Genomic DNA, 21,778 nt, shown 5'->3' on the forward strand with positions numbered 1-21,778 from the left:
AAGGTCTCAAAACAATATTGTAACAGAGTTAATAGCTGTCGTTTCATTCTGGTCCCTCCTTTCATCAGCCCACGCTGGACCAGACACGCTCCAGAGCTAATGGTGAAGTGGGGTAGGCAGTCTTCCATGGAGGTAATGTTAATGTGTGCTGAGCATGCATGCAGGCAAGCTGGGGGCGGTGATTAATGCTCTGGGAATCCGCTCTCTGCCTTGCTGCACAATGCTGTTGTGTCAGGCTGGGAGCTTGGCACCGGGCAGGCTGCAGTCGGGCGCCAGGAACACGTTACCTAGTTTGTGCAGGATCAGGCAGCGAGACAGAGACAGCGTGTTCTCAGCACGGCAAGTTCGCTGCTGCGCTGCAGCTTCGTACTTGCACGGGGAGGCTCTCTTTGGATGTGGGTCTGCTGCTAGGCGGGGGGAAGGAGTCCTGCAATTCACAGTCCTGACCTCCTCCAGCATGAAGTTCTGGTGTTTGCTCAGTTGTGGAGGAGCCCACTCTCCTTCCCTCCCCCTGGCAGGCAGGGATCACCCTCATCCTTGAGGTGAGAGGGGATGGTGCTTGGCCAGCTGTCAGGAGCCATGACTCACTGGGGATCGCAGGCGGAGTCCGGCTCTCCCAGCAATCTGCTCTTCCTGCTGGAGCCTCTGCGCAAACTGCTGCTGGATGTTTGTTTTCACCAGATCTCGGGTGGATCTAGGAGAAGCTCGGGTCCACCATTAAGGCTGAAGCGTTTCACTCAGTAAGTTTCCAGTTTGGAAGATGCTGTGAGGCGTCCTTCTCTAGGTGGGACTTTGGAGAAAACATTGGCAGGCAGCATTCCATGGAGTAAGACAAGGCCAAGATTTTGAAAAACATAATATTTTGTGTTCCATTTGTGTTATGGAGCAAGCAAACCCTACAAGACTGATTCACTGCTTTCGAATACAGGGGCTTACTGTCTAGAGTCAGATGGAATCAGGGAGTGATCCTGCTCTTGGTACTGCTGCGGGAACATGCGCTTGTTGGGATCCTTTTTTTTTGGCAGTTTCAGAAATTACTTCATGCTTTTTTGCCTCATGAGCTGGCTCTCAGGGAATGCTTTTCACATGAATATGTTAGTGCCCATGTTTTATTATAACTGCAATTAATATATACATGGCAGAACAATTGCAACCCTGCCTGCCCCTCTCTGTCTTCTGTCTCATTGGAAAATCTTGTCCATTTTAAGAAATGAGTCCCCAGAGCTGCAGATCAGTTAAGTACTGACGCTGTTGTTTTCATGGGCAGGATCTGAGCACCGGGGAGTGGGAGGGGGGGCCGCACCCTCAGCCCCAGTGACTGCAGCAAAGCCAGGGTTTGGGTCTGCAGCACACATGCTGTAATCCTTGCACTCCTCAGCCCACTCTTATGTTACACCTTTGGCAGAAGAAATGCAAGAAATCTCGCTGTACCATCATGTGTTCCTGGAGAAACTACCCCAAGGCAGCAGTTACCTCTGTGATTTTTTTTTCCGTTTGTCCGGCGCAGCTGTGAAGTTTGCATATTCAGCATAAGGGAAGGATTTCTAGGACCCTGAGCTCAGTGGTGCCCTGCGCCGCAGCAGTCAGCAGCCTGTCTGTGGGGTGGGGGTCAGCCCCGGGTGCTTGCGAGGGGCTGCTGCTGCTGTGCCTGTCGCTGCTGCTGTCCCGTTCCTGTCAGAGCATGCAGCAGCACGTCCCGGCCACCCCACCTTGAATAGCGTGAGGCTCCTTCCTGGTCTCTAGTACTTCAGAGCTAATTGATGGCTCTTCCATCTTTTTCCCTGCTCCACATGGTCATGTTTTTAATACTGTTTCTCCTTCTGCCTCAGTAGGTTCCTGCTACCCTAAACTGCAGCTCTTTGTGTTCCTGATTCACTCTAGTCCATTCATCTCTTTTTGGTGGCAAAGTACTGTGGGCTGCTGGATATTGGGCTCTTTGTTTGTACAGCCAGCACAACGCTGGTGACAAAGGGACAGCCTGTGCCCCAAGGAGCCCGCGTGCTGCGGGAAAGGCAGCGGAGAGCAATAGGAGTGGCAGACTGGACGGCAGAGGTGAGGGTGGCAGGGGGCCGGTGTGCAGCATGCTGGCCACAGCAGGGGCACGTTTTGGGGTAGGGAGGGACGTGCTGAGGAAGCTGTTCCTGCCGAGTACAAACCCGCTTTGTTCCCAGGAGGTGAGTCGGACTGGATAAACAGAGCCGTCCCGTCAGCAGAAAGCCTTTCCCTCGCTGGATCCCCTGCTGGCACTCTCGATGGAAGTTGGCTGCGCCTCGCCAGTGGGGAGATTTTTCTCCTCCCTGTGTTAGAGTCCCCTCTTCCTGATTTGACTTTCCAGGGCTCAGATGGGCAGTGCGCGGCTGTAGGGAGAAATGGGGACCCAAGGGACCCCAGTGTTTGCTATGGGTGGTGGTGTGTCTCGTCACCCTGCTCTGTCTGCTGGTAGCTAAGCGGGACTGTCAAGCCATGCTGAGTACAGCACGGGTATCACCAGCTGGGTGGCACTTGGAGGGTGCCTGTTCACCGTGCGCGCTTTGGGAGGGGAGGAGGTTGTGTCCCATTGCGGGGAAGTTGTGTTCGACCAGTAAGAGCAGGGACTCTCCTTGTGGTATGGGAGAAAAGCAGCTTGTGTCGAGGGGCGCTGGTGGGGAGGATGCTGACATTCCGACACGCCTGTAGTTGCAGTGGGACAGGAAGATGAAGGGAAGCGCTCACCGGTCTGAGGTGCAGATGTTGAGGAATAATCTTAGGGTTCCTGGTTGCCTTGGACGGATGCACCTTTCAGTTCCCCTCCGGAGGGATCTGGGAAGAGGGGAAGGAGCAGCTGAAGCTGCAGATGGTGAGGCTGCTTGTTACAAAGCAAAGGTGATACAGAAAAGTGTCCCAGCTCAGCAGCTGCTTCCAGAGGAAGGAGGAATCTTGCTGGGTGTAGGACTTAGCCCTTGATGAGGATGTGTTTGCCTGCATTTAGGTCCCCTGCCAGGGAGGATTTCAGCTTTGGCTGCCAGAGTGGACGGGGTCTGCACCCTCATGTCAGCCTGGCTTCTGCCAAGAGCTGTGGTAAGGCCTCTCAGGGGATGGCTGAGCCTGCTACCTGGAAGGCAGAAGGGGCATTTCCAGCCAGGTCTGAGGATGCTCAGGCTGGGTCAGTCCAGGCAGAGGCGGGAAGAGTTTGCCAGTGGGGTGGGGTGAGCTTGCCTTTGTGCCTTTTCTTTTGCTGGGCAGAAGTGTGACGCTGCTCTAGCACATGGTTCCTGTGACCCTGAGCGATGGCGTGGGAATGGCAGGGATGCCTGTGCCTGTCCTACCAGTGTGTGCGGTGAGACTGCGTGAGTGGTGCTGTCTGCCTGCCCCGCCCTGGCAGGCTCAGGGCCCTGCACTGCATGTCAGGGAAGTGCTGAGCTTCCTCCCCTCCTCTTGCTTCCTTCCTGACGGGAATTCACTTCCAATTTTCTTGCTGCGTCTCCCGCCATTGCAGCACAAACATGTGTCCCCACAGAGATAGCCAGAGGGGCTAGACAAGGCAGGTTGGATCATGGGGGCTGCATTGCTGGAGACCCCTGGCTCCTGTGGAATGCTTCACATGGCAAGGGGGTTTCAAGGAGCTCAGGACAGGACAGGACAGGACCCTCTCACACCTGCATCTCATGCTCAGGGAGGGTTTAACTTCCTGAGCTCGTATGTGATAATTGCAGGTGGTTTTGACTGCTAACAAATTTTCCACTGTGTCTCAGCCTTAGGTTCTGATCCCACCTTCAGGCCCCACACAATGGAGGCTGGCTCTGTGGTACGAGCCGTCTTTGATTTTTGTCCCAGCGTCTCTGAAGAGCTGCCCCTCTTCGTGGGAGATGTCATCGAGGTGCTGGCTGTGGTGGATGAGTTCTGGCTCCTCGGCAAAAAGGAAGGTGTCACAGGTAAGAGCTGGAAATGCCTGCACCTGGATCTATAGACATGCCAGCTAAGTTTCCACCCCATGAGCACACCTTCCCTTATCCAGCACTGTGCAGGACCAGATTTGTTTCACTAAATCTTTCACTGGACTTTGCTTGGGACTGAGGGTACAAGTTCCCCACCACTGGTCTCCTGCCAGCTTTAAGTGAACTATTCAGATAACTCATCTGTTGTTTTTTGAGAGAGATTAGTGGAGTGTCAGTTCTTGAGGAGGTGAGATCGTCACAATACTAGGTGCTTCATCCTCTGTGGGTGGGACAGCCCATTTCCTGGCTAGTTTATGCACTGACCCGCTGTGTTGGTGTAAGGGGAGAAAGGAAACAGATGCACTGAGAGTGGAAATGCATCCACATCCAAGTGACCTTGTCAGGTCAAGTCAGTGGGAGATGCAGCGACAGAGTCCATGTCTCCCTCTGAGCCCTCTGACTCAGCCCCACTTCCTCCTTTCTGCTTTAAAGCATTTTCCTGCACAAGCTGCTGTCAAATCTGGGTGCCTGAAGTAGTGTGCGAGTCTCTTAAACTTTTGGAGGGGTGAGAGAAACTTCTGAAGCAGCGGAATGCTCTTAGTGAAACACTTAGTCTTGTAGTCCTTTTTTAAGCAGCTCTTTCTCATCTTAGTACTGATGTTGAGAGGATGTGTGAGCTCTCAGGGAGATGAAAACCAGGCCACTTCAGAGCGTAAGCCTGACTGACTCTGCCTTCAACATGAAAGTGGGACTGGAGTTTCATCCCTGGCTGTGGAGATGGGGCTGCTGTTGCAGCAGCAGTCTGGGCTCTGCTGACAGCCGCGAGTTGTCTCCTGGCTAAAACAAAGATGGACAGGAGCAAAGGTGGAGAGGAGGACTTCTCCCCAGTGCTCCATGTAGCTGATAAATGGCATTGAATGGGCGTGTGCATGATCCTGCAGCTGCTGGAGTCACTGGGCACAAATTACTTCTGCTGAAATCACCAGGAGCTACTTCACCATAGTTTTGTCTCCCAGCATAACTGATGTGCTTGTTCTCAAGAAGATGGAGTTGTTAAGGAATAATCAACAGATGTGTGTCATAGCTCAAAGATAAAGAAACACACTGAAGTCAAACTGAATGGTTTTTAATGGCCTTTAACTCGAAACCCACTTGCATTCCTTCTTTCCTGTGGAACAGCTATTGGAGTTTTCTGCCCAGTTTTCTAAGCTAAAGTTGTAGGGGATTAAAAAGCGCTTTTGAATAGAAGTTGTGGAGGTGCTGCAGCCTACTGATAATAATTCTGAGTACTCTGGGAAATAATTAATGTATCTCCATTACTTCCTTTCTAACAGCATTAGTTTGTTTCCATGTACAGAGCAGGAAGCTAAGACATGGAAGAAGAGGTAGAGTTGGTTAAAACTGTGAGGGAAGCCACTGAGGCTAGCAGCCTGTGGGCTGCTGGTTGCACCTCGTGTTAATGACAGCAGATGCCAAACTGCCTAAACCCAGTGCAAAGTTCTGGGTGTCTAGGATATGGTGTCTCCAGATTTTATTGGAGAACATGGATGCCATATTGGGTCATCGAGTGAATGCTGGAAGTGCTACTAACCTGTACTCCATCATATCCCCCTGCCACAAATTATAAAAGATAGGGATGACATTTTAGTGGCCTTTGCAGTGGGCTCTGCCACATCCTGTGCTCCTGGGACTGAAATTAGTAGCTGAGTGGTATCTTGTGATGGTAAACAAGTGTGTGCTGTCCTGTCTGGCTGTGGCCTGTTCAGAATAGCTGGGCATCCAGCTACGGGCACCATGGTGAAATAGGGGCACAGAGGTGATAAACTGGGGAGGGTCCCTGGAGCCTGAGCAGCACTGAAGCTGTGACAGAGCCTGTGGCTCACAGATGTGGCTATCCCAAATGTGGTGGCCTGACTTCAGCTCTGGGGCTGCAGGGCAAAGCCTTACAGAGTGAGGAGCACCAGGTGGATGTGCCCAGTCACAAGACACTGGTCTCGTGGTCCAGCACTACTGGATCTCAGTCCTCATCGTGGCTCTGAATTGGGAAGCAGCAATGAAAGCAGAGAACACCTAGTGTGTCTGTCCCAGACAGACACCATGCTGATGGCACAGTCCCAGTAATGAACACAGCCTGTTGGTTGCCTGGAGTGAACTGAGAGCACAAAGCTTTTTGTTCTGTATTAGCTCTTAAGCATTTAAAACCTCAGGAATTCCTGACTCCCAAACTCGTTTCTCTTCCACCATGCTATTGAAGCGTCCTGCATAGCTGGTTATTTTCCTTTAGCAAGAGATTAATAGATCAAAAAATCTGGAAAGAGGGTGGAGGGAGTGGTGGCGGTGGGCTTCAGGAAAGATTCGTTGCTGACAACTGCTTCTCGTTTTAGGGCAGTTTCCTAGCAGCTTTGTGGAACCTGTCGATATTCCTTCTTTGAAGCAAGGAGAAAAACTGTTTGTTTGTACCAGTGACTTCACATCTCAAGAGCCAGGGAGCTTGTCATTGCAGAGAGGTAATTTCCATTCCTTCCCTTTGCTTTGCATCTCAAAACCCTCACCTGGCCTTCCAGAAGTATGAACCTAGTCACAGCATCCTGCCTAGAGTGGCAGGAGAGACAGGGAATTTTCTAATAAATGACATGGGTCATGTCACATCCACCATGGACCTTTGTGCTCCTCCCACCTTAATACCAGTTTCTCATGATCTGTCATTACTCTTGAAACCCCAAATATTGGAGTTGTGTGATCATAGTAGACTTACAGCTGCATTCTAACTGCCCTCCAGTTCCCAAATTTTACACTTGCGTTTGGGGGAGAAATCAAAGCTTCATGGCTTAGCAGCTAGAAAGTAATGGAGTCAAAACTGTGTATCTTAGATATGTGCATGCAAGGGACTGCCGATGCTTCATGCCTTACCTCCACTCTGTGCTGTTGTGCAGCCCCAACAGGCACTGTGCTCTGTGCAGAATGCCAAACCTTACCCACAGCCAGGAGGGGCGTGATGAGGCAGGAATAAGAGGTGAGAAGCAAGAATGAGGGCAGTTTTGAACTTGTGTGTCTCATTCCCTGCAGGAGATCTGGTGATCCTAGGTGGGTCCCTGGCCTCCAGCTGGCTCCAGGGCCGAAGCAGCTGGGGTTCCAAGGGCTTTTTCCCCTCATCATGTGTGCGGGAGCTATGCCTTTCAGTTCGGAGCCGTCAGCTGTCCCAGAGTGCTCTCCTCGAGGTGCCTGCCTACTCACTGGGCCAAGCCCGGGCCCTGATGGACCTGTCTGCTCAGCTGGAGGAGGAACTGGACTTCAGGGAAGGGGATGTCATCAACATTGTTGGTGTCCCAGAGCCTGGCTGGTTCGAGGGGGAGCTCAGAGGCCGCAGGGGCATCTTCCCAGAGGGTTTTGTGGAACTACTTACTCCTCTTCGAGCATCAGGAGTCTCAGAGGATCCAGAGCCCCCAGGGACTTGTGACACCAATGGGACAGTGGAGTTGCCCCCCAAGGAGGAGGAGGAGCCAGGGAGCACCTATGGTGTTGCCCTTTATCAGTTCCAAGCCCTGGAGTCCAAGGAGCTGGATTTTGATGTGGGTGACAAGATTCGGATTGTAGGCATTCTGGAGGATGGATGGCTGGAGGGGGAGCTGAGGGGGAAACGTGGCATCTTTCCACACAGATTTGTGAGGCTGGAAGCCTCTGAGCCTTGCAGGGAAAAGGCGGGTGCTGAGGATCCCCAGGGTGGAAGCATCCACCAAGACCCGGAAAGCACCTGTTCTGAAACTCTTTCTTTGCCAGGGAAAGATGGCAGGGAAAAGGAGGATGGCTCAACTGCACACCCTGTGCCTGACACTGTTTTGTCTCACACAGCAGGGAGGTCAGAGAGTCTTCTTGGCACTGACCTGAGACACCATCAGTCCTTTCCCAGCACAGCACACCAAGAGCCATGTCCTGAAGGCGCAGTGGACTCCCTCCCCTTTGACCACACGAATTCAATCAATGGCCTTCTCCCCTCTGCTCAGCTTCCTCCCAAACAGAGCAACAGGCCTGGCCAGGCAGGTGAGTTGGAGCCTGAGGGGTCCGTTTCAGCCTCCCCAGGAAACACAGAAACTAATGCCCTGCCTGAGCAAGATGGAGACACTCCCACTGTGCCCCTGCATGCTCCCTGCTCACGTCCAGAACCTTGGAGGAGCCAGGCGATATCTTCTCCTAATAGCTGGGCAGCATCTGAGCCACAGGAGAGCCAGAGCAGCACCCAGGACCTGGATGGTTGGGTGGATGGTCAACAGGAGAAGTCCAAACCTTGTTCCTCCAGCTTGGGAGGTGCCCAAGTGGGCCTGGACACATGGGCTGGGAGCTGGGGAGAATGCTGCCCACTTGCAGTGCAGGGGGATGGCTGCACGGACCTTGACTCCAAACTGACAGAGCAGCTGGCACAGTTTGAGAAGAGTTTGTCGAGTACCAGCGCTGAGCAGGACAAGGTCTCCCGACACTTCTCTATCTTGGACTACAGCTCTGAGAAGGACATTGTCCGTGGGTCTCCTGAGTGTGCCCCGCATGCCAGGCAGCCAGAGAGGAGGAAGGCACTGAGGCCACCCCCTCCTCGGCCCAGCAGCCTTGCAGCCACACCTGTGCACACGCTGAGTGGCCAGGTGCCCAAAGGCAGGTCTCTGTCCTTTTCGGTGAAGCCCTCCCGGCCTGCACCCCGGCCTCCATCAAGCAACCAGCGGAAAAACGTGGCCCCTCCGCAGCTTCAGCCCAGCACCCAGGAGCAGCGGGCAGAGGAGGGATGTGAGGACTTGACACGGGCAGGATCAGCTTCCCCCGGCTCCATTCTGCTGAGGAGGATTGGAGAGGTTGAGCGAGACCTGGAGGCGTACGGCAAAACCCGCACTGAGCTACGCCTGATGCTGGAGGAGCAGCAGGATGAGCTGGTGAGAGCGGAGGCCCTGGAAAACCTTGATTTTTGTGACTCCAACATCGAGAGCCTCAGCATGGAGCTGCAGGAGCTGAGAGGTGAGTCTGCAGTGGCATGGGATGACGGTGCTTCAGGGGGACAGCTGGCCCTTGCTGTGTACAGGCACTGTTTGAGCCGGTCTTTTATTTCCTTCTTTAATTCCTGATTTTGGTCATTTTGTAAGTGTTGTTGCAGTACAAATCATCATGATTTTGCCTCAGAGAATCACAGTGTCATTCTCTGGACATCCCTCAGCCCTGGCTTTCCCCAGTCCCATTTACTTCCAACTCTCCCATTGTACATCCAGAGCCCTCATCTGATCCATTCCCAGAGCATCCTTGCTCTCAAGGGAAAACACAGCTGCTGCAGGTTCAACTTCCCTGCCTCACTCTCTCTTAGCTGTAGGGGAATGAGCAGCAGCTTCAGAGTGGCTCTGCTGGCGGTCCTGCTGTTGAGATTTGAGTTGATGTCTGTGACACAACTGTGCTCAGCCTGTCAAGGCAGTGGCTTTCCTGCGGTTTCTGCCCTGGTAGTGATACAGACCTTTGGGGACTTGTCACTCATATCAGAGGGGATGCACAGAAGGGTACTGATCCTGGCCTGGGAGTGGGGAGGCTTAGTGGGCAAAAAGTAAAGCCTGCCTCTGTGCTCCTGCCATCCATGGAGTCCACAATTTCAGGACAAGAAAATGCTGGATGCTACACTGTCGGTAACAGCCACAAAGAGCTTTAAATTGCAGCATGTCTGTAGCCAAAAAGATTACTTTTGTCCTTGCAGCCCAGAAGAATTACTCAGGGAGGAGAAATTTGCCCTGTTTTTACCAGCACAATTGGGCTCTGAAACACAAAGATGCCATATAAAGTTCAGTACTGTTGTAATTACATTATACTTTATATTACAGTAGACAAAGTAGAAAGACAGGACCACGCACCTCTCCCACAGTCCCTTCCCCAGCTTCTCCCAGGAGCTCTGACACTGCAGTTCTGTTACTGAAACCCACAATGTGCAGGAAATGTGGGCACTGCACGCGGGAGATGGAGTGAAATGCCAACTCCTGCCTGGGGATTACTCACTCTGACTTCGTTGCCTCCATCCTCCCACTGTTTAATCAGCACTGGGGAGCGCAGGCGCTTTGCTGCAGGATTGCATCTGATGCAGAGCACATGGGAATGAAGGATGATACGGGTGCACCAGGGAAACAGGGTGACAAACAGCCTCCATGTCAGTGGCGTGCGAGAGTGATGCTTGGAAGGAGGCTTAGAGGATTTGAGGCTAGATGAAATAACTTTAAGGTAGGAAGAAGAAAACCTAGGCTGGATCTCAAGGGAAATTTTCTGGTGGGATGGATCTTGCTGGAAAAGGTCTCCTGCTGTACCAGCACCTCCTGACAGAGGACAGGTCCTGCTGAACCTGTGCCCTGGTGGTTAGTGGAACAGGAAGTTTCAGACAGGAACTAACACAATGCTGAGATATCCTCCCTGTCAAGTTATCCTCTTAGTAGTCCCAGGTGATTTTTCACCACTTCAAGAGACCTGAGGATTTTTAGTAGCCTCTGTGGTCCTATGATTAAAGAAGTGCCCTACCCAAGCTCTGTCGCATCCCTCCTGCCACATCTAAGTGTGGCCAGAGAGCATGTCTCAGCCTTGCTAGCCCAGCCTTAGTGCAGTGGGCCAGATCAGTAATGCAGTGTTGCACCAGCTCAGCAAAACATGTTTGCACCATGCCTCAGGCTGGTGGCCTCTGCCTTGCTGCCGTTAGGGGAACACGGAGGCATGCTGGATGGAGAAAAGCTTTCCCTAAGCATTGACCAGCAAAAAAGTAGGGCTGGCATAGCCTTGGCAGAACCCAGCCCCTTGATATGTCCTTTGGGGAGCCAAAGGAAGAGCAGAAAGTATGTAATTTTCTAAAACACAGGTTTAAAATCTGCAGGTTGCTTCTTTGGTATGTCTTGTGTGCACAGTGGGGGTTTTGCTGGTCACCAAGCTTGGACAGGATTAGTGCTAGCCCTTCTGCTGTTGGAGTAGGAGGGTCTGTTGGTTTTATTTTTGTCTTCTACCACCTGGGAGCATTGGCTGTGCATACGTGACAAGTGGTGTAAGAACCTGAGACGTGGATGACATCCATGGACTCCTCCGCTTTTTGTCTAGGGTGTGTTGTGGTCATCTCTTGGTTTCTTATAGGAAGGCCTGCATTTGGCATGGAAAACTGGGAATATGTTGCGCTCTGCAGCAGGAGAGTTACTGGAATGCGTGTTTCTATAGCCTCCTGGAAACTTATATTGTATGTTGGCACTGTACCCTTATAGCCGCTTCAAGCCTGTTCCTGTCAGCAGATAGAACAGCCATTCGCCCTGGAGCAGGGAACCAGGCAGCTGTGGCTGCATGGCACTGCGTAGGCACTGCTCGGCGAGGCTCTGTCACTCAGGGAGCTGCTCCTCTCCTGCTCTTCCCAGGACCTGTGGGTGAGGGCTGGGAAAAGAGTGGGCTCAGCGTCAGATGTGAGCCAGGGGCAGTCTGAAGGCCTCAGTTTCCCGCATGAGTTGTGGAGCAGAGCCCAGCCTCTGCTAGACCACATCGTTTTGCCTCCGTGCCAGCGGGAGCATGAAGGCAGTGGAAGGAGATCTGGCATCCTATCGCTGGTTTGTGGCTTCCTGCGGTCTCACACATTGTCTGTTTCCTTTCCCTGAGGATGTTGGTCTTGGGGCAGGGCCTCTGCATGCTGCAGTGCGCTCCTTTTCCCTGCCTCTGAGCTGTCTGCAGAGAGGCTTTGGCGAAGCCGTGGAGCCGGTTTGGGCAGTGAGAGCCTGCCCAGCCCTGGCCTCCCTCCTCAGGGCTGGTTACTGATTACTTGGGGCAGCAGGTGGAGGAGGCTGGGGCTGGCAGTGATTGGGCCTGCGCCTCTTCGTACCCTTGCTGGCTGGTTTCAGGAAGCAGAGCCTGTGTTTCACTTGGGACAGGAGCGCAGGAGCAGAGCGGAGAAGCGGCGTCAGCCCAGGCTTGGGCTTGGGGAGCAGGCAGCGAAGGGAGTGAGCACCTGTGCTGCACCTCAGCAGGACTATGTGCACTTATCCCGGGACGAAACACGGTGTGGAGGATTCGAGGCAGGAGCCGCAGCTCCTTGGCTGGGAATATGAGGACTGTTGTGCCATGCGGAGAGAGGACGTGGCTGGGGCGGCCGTGCTGCGCGGTGAGGCTCAATGCAGTGACAGGCCCAGGGCGAGGAGGCAGTACCCAGGCTGCCGGGGAGCAGACCATGGCTGGGACGGTTACAGGAGAGAGAAAGGCATCTCTGTGGACCGATGGAGCATGAATGGAGACTGTGAAGGTTTTTGGAAGGAAGATATCCAGTACATGGAGTGCAAGAGAGCAGACGGTGCTTGGGAAGGCAAAAGCCAGGATACAGAGGGTAGAAACTGCAGGGTGTATGAGAGAGAGGGCGTTCAATACAGAGACTGCAGTTCTGAGATAAGAGAAGGGCGATACAGAGAGGACAGAGTACCTGGGCAGTATCGTCAGGGGGGAAGGCAGTATAGAGAGGATAGAGGCCTAGGAGACTCTAGGGACAGGGGAAGGTGGTATCAGGAAGACAGAGATCCTAGGGACTACAGTGAAGATGAAAGACATGGGAAAAAGGAAAGGTGGTGTAGGCGGAAGAGTGACTCTGGGGAGTATAGGGAAAGGAGACAGCAGTATAGAGAGGATGAAGGCAATAAAGTATATAGGGAAGGGGAGAAGTGGTATAAAGATGGAGGTTCTGGGGCATATAGACAGCAGGAAAGGCAGTATATAGGTGTCGGGGACCAAGGAGACACTGAGCGGCACAGGCAGCCCAAAGGCCACGTCATGGACCACGGCAGTCTGGACAGAGGTTGTGAAGCTCCTGCATTTGCAGTCTGCTCCTCAGGAGACAGCAGTGTGAGCCTGCGGTCAGGCACCTGCTATACACAGTCCGAGATGCAGGATGTGGACTACGACAGCTGTGAGGAGCAGGAAGGAGCAGCCCCAGCACCCGGGATGCCAGCCAGAAGCAGTGGCAGAGCAGAGCACTCAAGGGTACGCATGGGCCGGCCAGACTGGAGCCAGATCTGGGAGCAGGAGGCCAAGGAAGCAAACAGTGCGGGCTCTGTGCTGCAGCGAAACAGCTTTTACAGACGGACGGCTCCCAGCACTCTGCGGCACTCAGAGTTTGTGCAGACCAGGAAGGAGAAGCGAGGTATGCGGGGAAAAGCTGGGCAGTTGCCTTGCTTGTGCCTTCATCCTGCCCTGGCACTGGGGCAGCACTGGAACTCCGGCACAGGCAAGTGGCCAGTGTAGCTGGGCTCTTGTGGGAAACCCTGGAGCTTGCTGAAATGGGCATCATCATCATTACTTCTCTGTACAGTCACCTATATGTCATGCCAGGGCTCTTGCCCCCATTTTGCAGAGGCCCGGGACAGGAGGGGAGCCCAGGCAGCACGGACACACGGCTCACTGCTGTCCTTTCGATCGCTCCTCCATCTGTGCCCTGAGTGGTTTGGGTACACCCTAAAACCTGCGGCCCTGATTTATCTGCTCCTTCAGGGCCCCTAGAAGGTTCCTTATGGGGGAAGGGGTGAGGTGCTGGGGTTATTCCCACTGCCTGCTTTACTTTTATAACCCGTCGTGAACGGATTCTGTGTGTAGGAACTCCTGACCCTGCGGAGGGCGAGTATGGCTAGTCTTCACAGGCAGCACAAAGCAGGAAGTAGGGGAAGTTGTTGTAGCACTTGGACACACGCAGAGGGCGAGTACTTGTAGTTGTGTGATTACACAGGGGCAGGACACCGGGATCTCTACGCACTGAGGGGCTGTGGCAGATGGGAATGGTACATCTTGCATTGCCAGCCCCTCAGTACCGCAGTGGTCTCTTACCCATGCTACAGCAGCTGTGTGCTGTGTCCTGGGTGCCTGAGCCGTCCCTGGGTCTCCAGTCCTGTCACTGGTACCCTGGAACTGGAGAGATACCAAGGCTGGAGAGCTCAGGCTGTCTTGGCCTGGGCAGAGTTGTCCCATTGGCACCGTGGCTGGGACAGAGCTGGCTGCAGACAGTTTTGTGGGGCTTGGCTCATTGCAAGGTGTTAGGGAAGGGGCAGCAAGGTGGTAGGGGCTGGGCAGAGGGAGTGACAAAGCACTTCTTGGTGGACTGGCCTCTCCGTTGAGCAGCTATGTGCCTGAAAACCTGTTGGCTTCTGCAGCCTTTCTGCCAGAGTTTGTCTTGGGCACATGTGTGAACTCTCCATGAAGGGTGGTTGAAACACAGAGGAAAACAGCACTGCAGTGCAGCGGCCAAAGAGGTGGCAGAGCGGGAGGCTGTTGCTGCTTGTTGGCTTAAACAGCATGAAATCTGTCCTCTGGAGGTATTTGATTAAGCAGGCTCTGTCGGCTGCATTTCTGTGCTCTCAGCCGCCCTGGTAGGGTGGGACTTTGCTCGGCTGTGTCCCCAGGGCGAGGGAAGGGAGAGGTTTTGCAGTGCCAGGACGTCCAAAGGGCAGCAGGGAAGCGAGGAGGAGCCAGGAGCAGAGCGGGGAGGGAGATGGCCCACAAGGCCTTAGAAGACTGGAGCGGTGCTGACCTGGCTGGCTTTTGCAAGAGCTGAGGGGACAGACTGCGATGCTGGGCGAGAGCCTTGGCTCCTCTGATGTTAAATGAGACGCTGCGTGCACCCACGCTTGTGCTGGGAGGGGGTGTTGGATTTTTTCCTTGCTGTGGCAGGCTCAGGGGTGAGGAGCAGCTGTGGGAGGTGTGGGGCAAGATGCCCTCACCGTCAGGGCTGGTGTCCCACAGCAGGAAAGGGAGGAGGAAGGCTCCAGGCATTTTCTAACACTGTCTGTCCGGTGCACATTTCTGGCTGCTGTTCCTTATTAAGTTTCTTCTCCCGCCCTGCTAGGGCACAGTGCTGCACCAGCAACATCCCTCCTTGGCAGATAGGCTTTGCTGCCGTAGCTGCCTCAATGTAAGACCTTGCCAGCATCAGCACCTCTTTGCTGCATCATTGTAAGACCTCACCAACACCTGGGAGCTTCTCCAAAAGCCCTCACATTGCACTTGGTGGCAGACACCCTCCTGTCCAGCCGATAGCAAGAAGTCTGCTCCATTTTGTCTGCTCCAGGCACCTTTTCTAACACTGCCTGCTTCTCTCCCAGGTTCTTCCTCTTCTCCACAGAGTAACAGAATTTAGGACTTGAAAGCCCCATTGGAGACGACATGGCCTGATCGTTTTTGTAGGTGGGGTGATTACACTCCTTAGGGATTTCTCTGTAGTGCAGCCCGGTGACAGCTACTTGGTTAGAGCATCTCTGCTGGGATGAGACTCAGATGTGTCTGCCTGCCACATCGACAGAAAGAGAACCCTCCTGTCATAGCTTTGCTGCTTAGTCACTGTCACTCTTACATGTTTTGCATGCTGATGTGTTGTCTTTCAGCTCTAAATACCAACCTTTTTCTACTAAAATATAACTTTTTAGCTGATGGTATTTTCTTCTCAGGCAGGTACTGTAATTAAGTAATTTTCAGTATTCAGTTCTTTATAGCGAATAGAGTCTTAAAATACTCCTGGCAGAGACTCACAGGAAGACCTTTCAGTGTTTTATTTTTCTTGATGCTCACTCATTTTTAACTTCATACTCTTTTAAAATAGTGGACTTCAGAGCTGCATGAGGCGTTCTGGGTGGTGCTTGCACAGAGGTATACCTTGCTGCACTCCTGTATCCTTCTCTGAGGACCCCAGTGTGCCTCTGCTGGGGGAACTCCTGGTGAGTTTTGGCCAACCCAAGCAAAAGTATTACTCCCCAGAATACAGTCCTGCCTGTGGCTGCATTTCTTGTCCTCATTAATACATTAATGCATTTGTCTGCATTAAACCTGCTTGGTTTGAATAACTCCATCTTATTCTGAATACCTTGGGTCACTCAGTGTTGAATCAGTGTTCAGTTCTCTACATGACAGCAGTGATTTTCCATTTACTTTAAAAAATATCATGTAGGATCAACTCTAAATACAATCCGTGGAGAATCTGATTAGGAATGCCCTCTTTTCTGGATATTCTCCACTGGTAATGGGTTTTTGAGGTGCCAGTTAGCAAGGTCTTATTTCTGCTTTTTGGATGGAAAGAAACAGAATGTTTATTGTATAATTCTGCCTTTTTGCCAAACATACCAAGAATTTTACTGTCTCTGTTTACTTGTGGGATTGCACGATTGAAAGAGTTTATTTTTATCTTGGTGGAAATAAGTCTATTATAAAGTATAATTTTATTTCCTTATTTTAAAAATGAAAACTGAATTCTTAATTCTACCATCCATGGATTTTTCTTGATACCTTTCTTTTCTCATTTTTCTGTACTTCAGAGTTCCCGGTGTGTCTATGGTCAATTATCTCATCTTCTATACTCATTCATTTCTTTACATTTGCTGCCTTTATTGAGGTACAGACCTAGGACAGATTTTTCATCAATATTGTTCTCTTTCTTGCTCACATGACCATGTTTTTTTTTATTATCTATTTAAAACATTCTTTTAAAGAACTTCCAGTTTTCATTCTTTTTTTCCATCAGTGTTTTTCTCACAGTCGCTTTTGTTGATGCTCTGCCTCAGCTTTGGAAGGTTAACTCTTTGCAGACCATTATATTACTTCCCTTTTTTCTCTGTCACAGCTTGGGGCCATCCCCTGTTCATGCTGAATGTGGTGGGGCTGTGTTGGGATGATGGTTGTGGTCTTACCTGGCATAGAGATGTCCCTACCAAGCAGGCTCTGCATGAGACATCTTTGAGACATCAGGCCATTCCACTGGCCCTGGAGAAGTGTCCTTGGTCTGTTCCCATTCAGCTGATTTTTATGGTTTGTCTGGATTTATCTCCTGCTCCTTGGTCTCAGGACTCCACCAAGGCTGAATTCACTTCTGTGGGCTGAAGTCCTTATTTGCCATGGCACCTCTCGCTGCAACCCCTGCGTTCTCTTAAGGAGCAGTGAGCTGCTGAATGTATCCAGTCTGTTGCTTTTGGAGCAGTGGATGTATTCTGTTACAGGCTTATTACCAATGTCCAGAGTGAGAGTTTTCACCCTGGCCAGATCCTGCTCCTGGCAGCAAGCTTAGCCTTTCACTCAGATTAATTATTCCCTGCCCTAGTTTCATCCCCTCTTCTCTCGTGGTAGGCAGTGGCTCCTCCCCTCCTGGCGTCCACATACTTCAAATATTTGCAGCTGGTTTGTTTTGTCCTGAGTCACTGCTTGACTCTGCTGAGCTGTGAGCCTTGGGCTGGGCTCGCCTCGCGGGTGGGCGCAGCTCCTGTCGGAGGTTTATGCTTACAGAGTCTGTGCGAGGGGTTGTCCTCAGCACCAACGGGCAGCACATCCCTCTTCAGATTGTGTTAGCACCCTGCGAGGCTGCGCCGTGCCACAGGGGATGCTGGCAGGTGAGCCCTGTCGAGGAGGAGTTGGGGAGCAATGCAGCCCTTTCAGTGAGCACCCCAGCCTGCGTGTGACGGACACGCATCCTGTTGCATCTGATCTTCATGGGCCAACTCTGCTTCTGGAGCAGGTCAGGGAGAAAACCTCTGATTGCGTGTGTGCTCCCGCAAGGAAGTTGGGTAATAAGAATTAGAGGTTTTTGTTAATTGGAAGAAAGTAGGTGACAGTGGCATTTCTGGGACAAGCAGGATGAGCCATGTGATTGCAATAGCAAATCACGGCCTCCACGGGAAGGGCAGAGGTGAAAGTGTGCTCCATCTTGACACCTCGCTGCCAGGGGTTGGGTTATGAGTTCTCCCATGCATCAGCAGGCGAACTAGCAAAGCTCAAAAGCAGGCGCTCCTGGGAGGCTGTCGCAGACCATCAAACCGATCCAGAGAGCCAAGGACTTGTCAGAAATTTGCCAAAGGGGATAGAGGAAACAACGTTGTTACAGTTCTTAATTTGGAGAGGCAGATTGCAGAGCTCACGCAACCTGTAAGAGTCTCTGAAAATTGAGATTGAGAACATTGGGTTTGGAAATGTATTTCTGAATGCCCATTTGGCATCTGTGTCACGGGTAAACATGAATTTGTCACTGGATTGGAATTTGGTGGCTTCATTAGAAATGCCAGTTGCATTCCTGCAGGCTAACGGAGACGTTCCAGCAGTGGTGTATGTCTTAGTGCCCCCAAAGTTGATGGGCACGATGACTCAGATTGAAAGGTAACATTTAAATAGAAAATATGTGAAGTAAAATGGAGATCTGTTTAAAAAGCGTTTATTAAATGACCAAAACCCACAGCTATGAAATGAGTGAGTTTAGTTAAATGTTTAATAAGCCCCATTTAGGGAAAGCTGCTATTAGATATACAAGAATGTGTGTCAAACAGGAGGAAGGAAATTGACGGCAATTGACAGAGATGGTATGAAATACAAAAAGTGAGAGTTTTTAAATGCCTCAGAAACAAATCCTAAGTATTATACACATCAGTCAGGTAGAAGAGCCAAATATTTAAAATATTTGAATGTTTTGAACTGCGATTGTTTGGAAAGAGGCAGGACAACTTTTGAGTTCATTGCTGAATGAGGATGCCAGACTAGTGATAAACAGCAAGAGTCCTAAGAGACATGGCTGCAGTGTAGCCTTGTTTTTAAATTAATCTTGAAATATTCAGAAAGAGCAAAAAGGCCAGAGGAGAATTAATTTCTGTAAGTTTTCAAAATAATGCAAATGCTGGTACAGCATAAGTGGGTAGCACTGGTGGCCAGCGTTGTGCCGGGTCAGGCAAGCTGAGCTGATGACTGCTGTGGACTTAAAACTTGTGCAGGGAAGGTTTTAATTTCCATTCCGCAGGCAGGGATTTGAGACTTAAAGAGGAAGGGTGTCATGGAGCTAGCAATCTCACGAGTGTCAGTCGAAGCCTCACCGCAGGGTGCTCTCTGAAAGGCCTGACCTAGATTTACTTGCCTGGGGTTTGCTCAGCGGAGCGTGGGGAGCTGCTGCATTCGCTGGTGGTGCTGGGCATCCTCAGCTCCAGTTTGGTGAGCTGGAGCCAGGCACACCATGTGGGTGCAGTTTGGCTATGGCTAAATCTGGGAGCACAGCAGTGTTGTCTGCTGGTACAGTAAACTCCTGAGATGTCCTGTACAAAGCTTCATCTGGTGGCATATATAATCCTTTCCATTTGTCTTCCCAAAAGCTGCTGCCTGGGTCATTTCTGGCTGTTGTTCTGGCTGGTCTTCATTTTCAGGATTCTTCGCAGGCCACCCCCGTGCTGCGGTATCAGCTCACATACACACCTCCTCGACTGGGTTTCACACACACCTGTTTGCATTTCAGATTAGCACCTTCCTGCTTCTTCCAGGTTGCCTTCCCACTTGAGCTTGCTCTCCTGCAAAACAAATGCCATTCCTTAAAAATATATATATCCTTATTTAAAATAACAAATTTGTTGTTAATGTTCTTAACTCTTTGAGCAGAGACCTGCTGACTGTATTATCTTGGTGTTTCTTTGTCCCTCCTGAACATTTTTCTGTCTTGTGTCCAGTTCAGGCTCTGAGCACTATGCCAGGATGTCCCTGTTGGGTGTTCGTAGAGGACCTTGCACACCAGGGCCTGGTCTTCTACTGAGGTTTGCAGATGCTGTGGAAATGCAGACAGCAAATGTTAAACCCAGCAGCTGCTCTCAGGCCCTCCTTGCAAGCTCCTGCTGCATTTGAGTTAATATTAAGTTCATCATTGGAGACTTACCTGGTGGGCAGCTAAGACAGCCATTGACTTAGCTGAAACCAGCCTTTTCCCTTGTGCAGAGTGGGTGTGATGGGGGTATTTTTAAGGACACTTGCTAGTTGGAGTCAGTGAAGCCTGCTCTTCCCAATAGTTGCTTACTAAATATAGTGCTGGTTGTGCCACTAAGTCCTCCTCCACAGAGCTGGCCCTTTTGGCTCTCCTCAGGCTCAATTTCAAGGCAAGGCCGCAGATGTCTGCTTAGAGAGACAAGTATCTTCCCTCCGGTGTCAAGGGCGTCTTTGGAGCAGCATTTTAGCTGGGTTTCCCATTTGCTGTGGTTGAGGGGGTGTCGGGGACTGATTTTGGAGTTGCTCTTTGTGCAAGAGGCACAGCGGTTCCTCATCAGCCCAGGTAGCTGTGAGAAGGTGCTGTTTGCTGCTGCTGGTTTGTGTCTGTCGCTGCTGCTCTGCAACTGGAAGGGCTGGAAGCAGTGGCACGATTTCAGCTAGTTATGGGCTGAGTTGGTGTCTCATCTCAGACGTGTTTCTTCTCTGTCCTGGGCCATTTCAATGCAAAAACCACAGCCTGGCAGAGCAGCGGGCAGGATGTCTGGGCTGAGGCAGCAATTTCCCATCCCAGGTTTCATGCTGCCGCTGGGTACTGCTGTCCCTTGGCAGGGCAAGGCTGGGGGCTGCCAGCAGGCGGGCAGGGCCTGGCCTGCACCTCAGCAGAAGCGGCTGGGAGCACGGGGGTCCCATGGGGCTGGGTATGGCGGGTGGTGGGGTACCAGGATATGTCCCAAACCCTGCTGAGCGTCCCTGGGAGTCTCCCAGGCTCAGTTGCTGTTGCCTGAGGCTGTAACTGGAGAGGTCATGGAGGTGGAGATCTGGAAGTGCCTGCCCTGCAAAAATATTTTTACAAATGTCTGAGATGAGACAAGCCCACAACGCTTAATAAAATCGCATTGAGAGAGAGCAGCTGGGGATCCGTGGGAGACGGCTGGAGTGGACAGGCATTTGTAAACTCAGCAACTGGCTTAAATCAAATACCTGAGGCAGGCTGGGGTGCTGCAAGGGGCTGGGGGGGGGGCTGGGGGGGGGGCGTGGGCCTCAGTTCTGTAAAGGAGCCATAAAACGGGGGAGATCTGAGTGTTTCTGGGCCAGACACTGTCTCGGGGAGGTGCTGCGGGTACTGTTGCTGTGATTTTGGCCAGGGGGTATATGTTTTTGAAAGCAAGCAGGTGGAGAAGAAAGTGCCGGGGGCCCAGGAATCTGCTAGGGGATAAAATGTCTCAATGAAAACTGGAGGGGGCTGGGCCAGCCTGGGAGCCGCAGGTGGGACAGAAAACCAGGAGGAAAACTCGCTGCCGGGGTCCTGGGACAGGGAAGAGGAGGGTGGCCAGCAGCCCGCACAGCCCCGCAGCCCGGGCAGCCACGCTGCCTGTGCCCCAGCACCCTGCCGGGGTCGGGCCGGGAGCCTGCTGCGGGCAGCACGGCGGCCCGGGCACAGAGCAGGTCCCGGGGCTGTGCAGGGGGTCTCCGCGCCCCGGGGCCCCCAGCCACGGCAGGGGGGCCGCCCACGGCGAGCATGCAGCCACCCCGGCCCCAGCCCAGCCAGGCCTCGGGGGCCCCGCCCCGGCCGCCGCCTTCCCGGCCTTCCAGGCCCGGTGCTGCGCCGCTCGCCGGGGTCCAGCTCCAGGCTTTGCCGCCGGCAGCCCCATTGTGGGTGCCCGAGGCCGTTTCGGCCATTCAGATGGAAATGGCCCGGGGCTGGAGAATGGAGACCCTGTTCCCGGTCTGAGGGGAGGGAGCGGCCGCCATTGCCGGGCCGGGAAGAGGGCGAGGAGGGGAGCGGGGCTCCTCTCTCTGCCTGCTCGGCCCTCGGGAGTTTCCAGGGACGGTGGAGTTGGAGAGCGGGGGTAGGAGAGGGGTCTGGACGCGGCCGGCACTGGGAGACGAGTCTGGAGCAGGTTTGTGCTGCTTGGTGCCTGCTGCCCCGATGCTCGGGCACTGCGGCGTTACTGGTGCTGCCAGGGCAGGCTGGGAGCAAACGGGGGCTCCCTGCTGCCCCGCGCCACGGAGAGCCGGGGATGGGCTCTCCAGAACGGTCCTTGCGTGTTCCATCTTGCTCCCTAACATTCGTGTTTGGCAGTTTTACGGGTTGCGTGTGGAACGGTTCAGGTGCTACTTGTCTCCTGTCCTTGCATCCTCGCTGGAGAATGCTGATCTTCCTT

The 21,778-nt window shown here is 52.6% G+C and overlaps 1 protein-coding gene across 6 annotated transcripts in view; it reads left to right on the forward strand.

Annotated features, from left to right (window-relative positions):
- Positions 1 to 21,778, forward strand: part of DNMBP (dynamin binding protein) — a 34,186-nt gene that overhangs the window by 4,148 nt on the left and 8,260 nt on the right. Inside the window, exons 1-5 of one of the 6 annotated variants that reach the window (XM_086752488.1) lie at positions 1,624 to 1,719; positions 1,830 to 2,052; positions 3,732 to 3,911; positions 6,299 to 6,421; positions 6,981 to 8,909. In XM_086752488.1, coding sequence (XP_086608614.1) covers positions 3,767 to 3,911; positions 6,299 to 6,421; positions 6,981 to 8,909 — 2,197 coding nt within the window. In that variant the 5' untranslated portion in view covers positions 1,624 to 1,719; positions 1,830 to 2,052; positions 3,732 to 3,766. Of the gene's footprint in view, positions 1 to 1,623; positions 2,053 to 3,731; positions 3,912 to 6,298; positions 6,422 to 6,980; positions 8,910 to 12,890; positions 13,063 to 21,387; positions 21,515 to 21,778 lie in introns of those variants that run through there. The other 5 variants (XM_086752489.1, XM_086752487.1, XM_086752490.1 and 2 more) reach the window with 5 other exon arrangements.

The sequence above is a fragment of the Chlamydotis macqueenii genome, chromosome 7, assembly GCF_036417535.1.
Source record: "Chlamydotis macqueenii isolate bChlMac1 chromosome 7, bChlMac1.mat, whole genome shotgun sequence".
In the NCBI taxonomy this organism is placed as follows: domain Eukaryota; kingdom Metazoa; phylum Chordata; class Aves; order Otidiformes; family Otididae; genus Chlamydotis; species Chlamydotis macqueenii.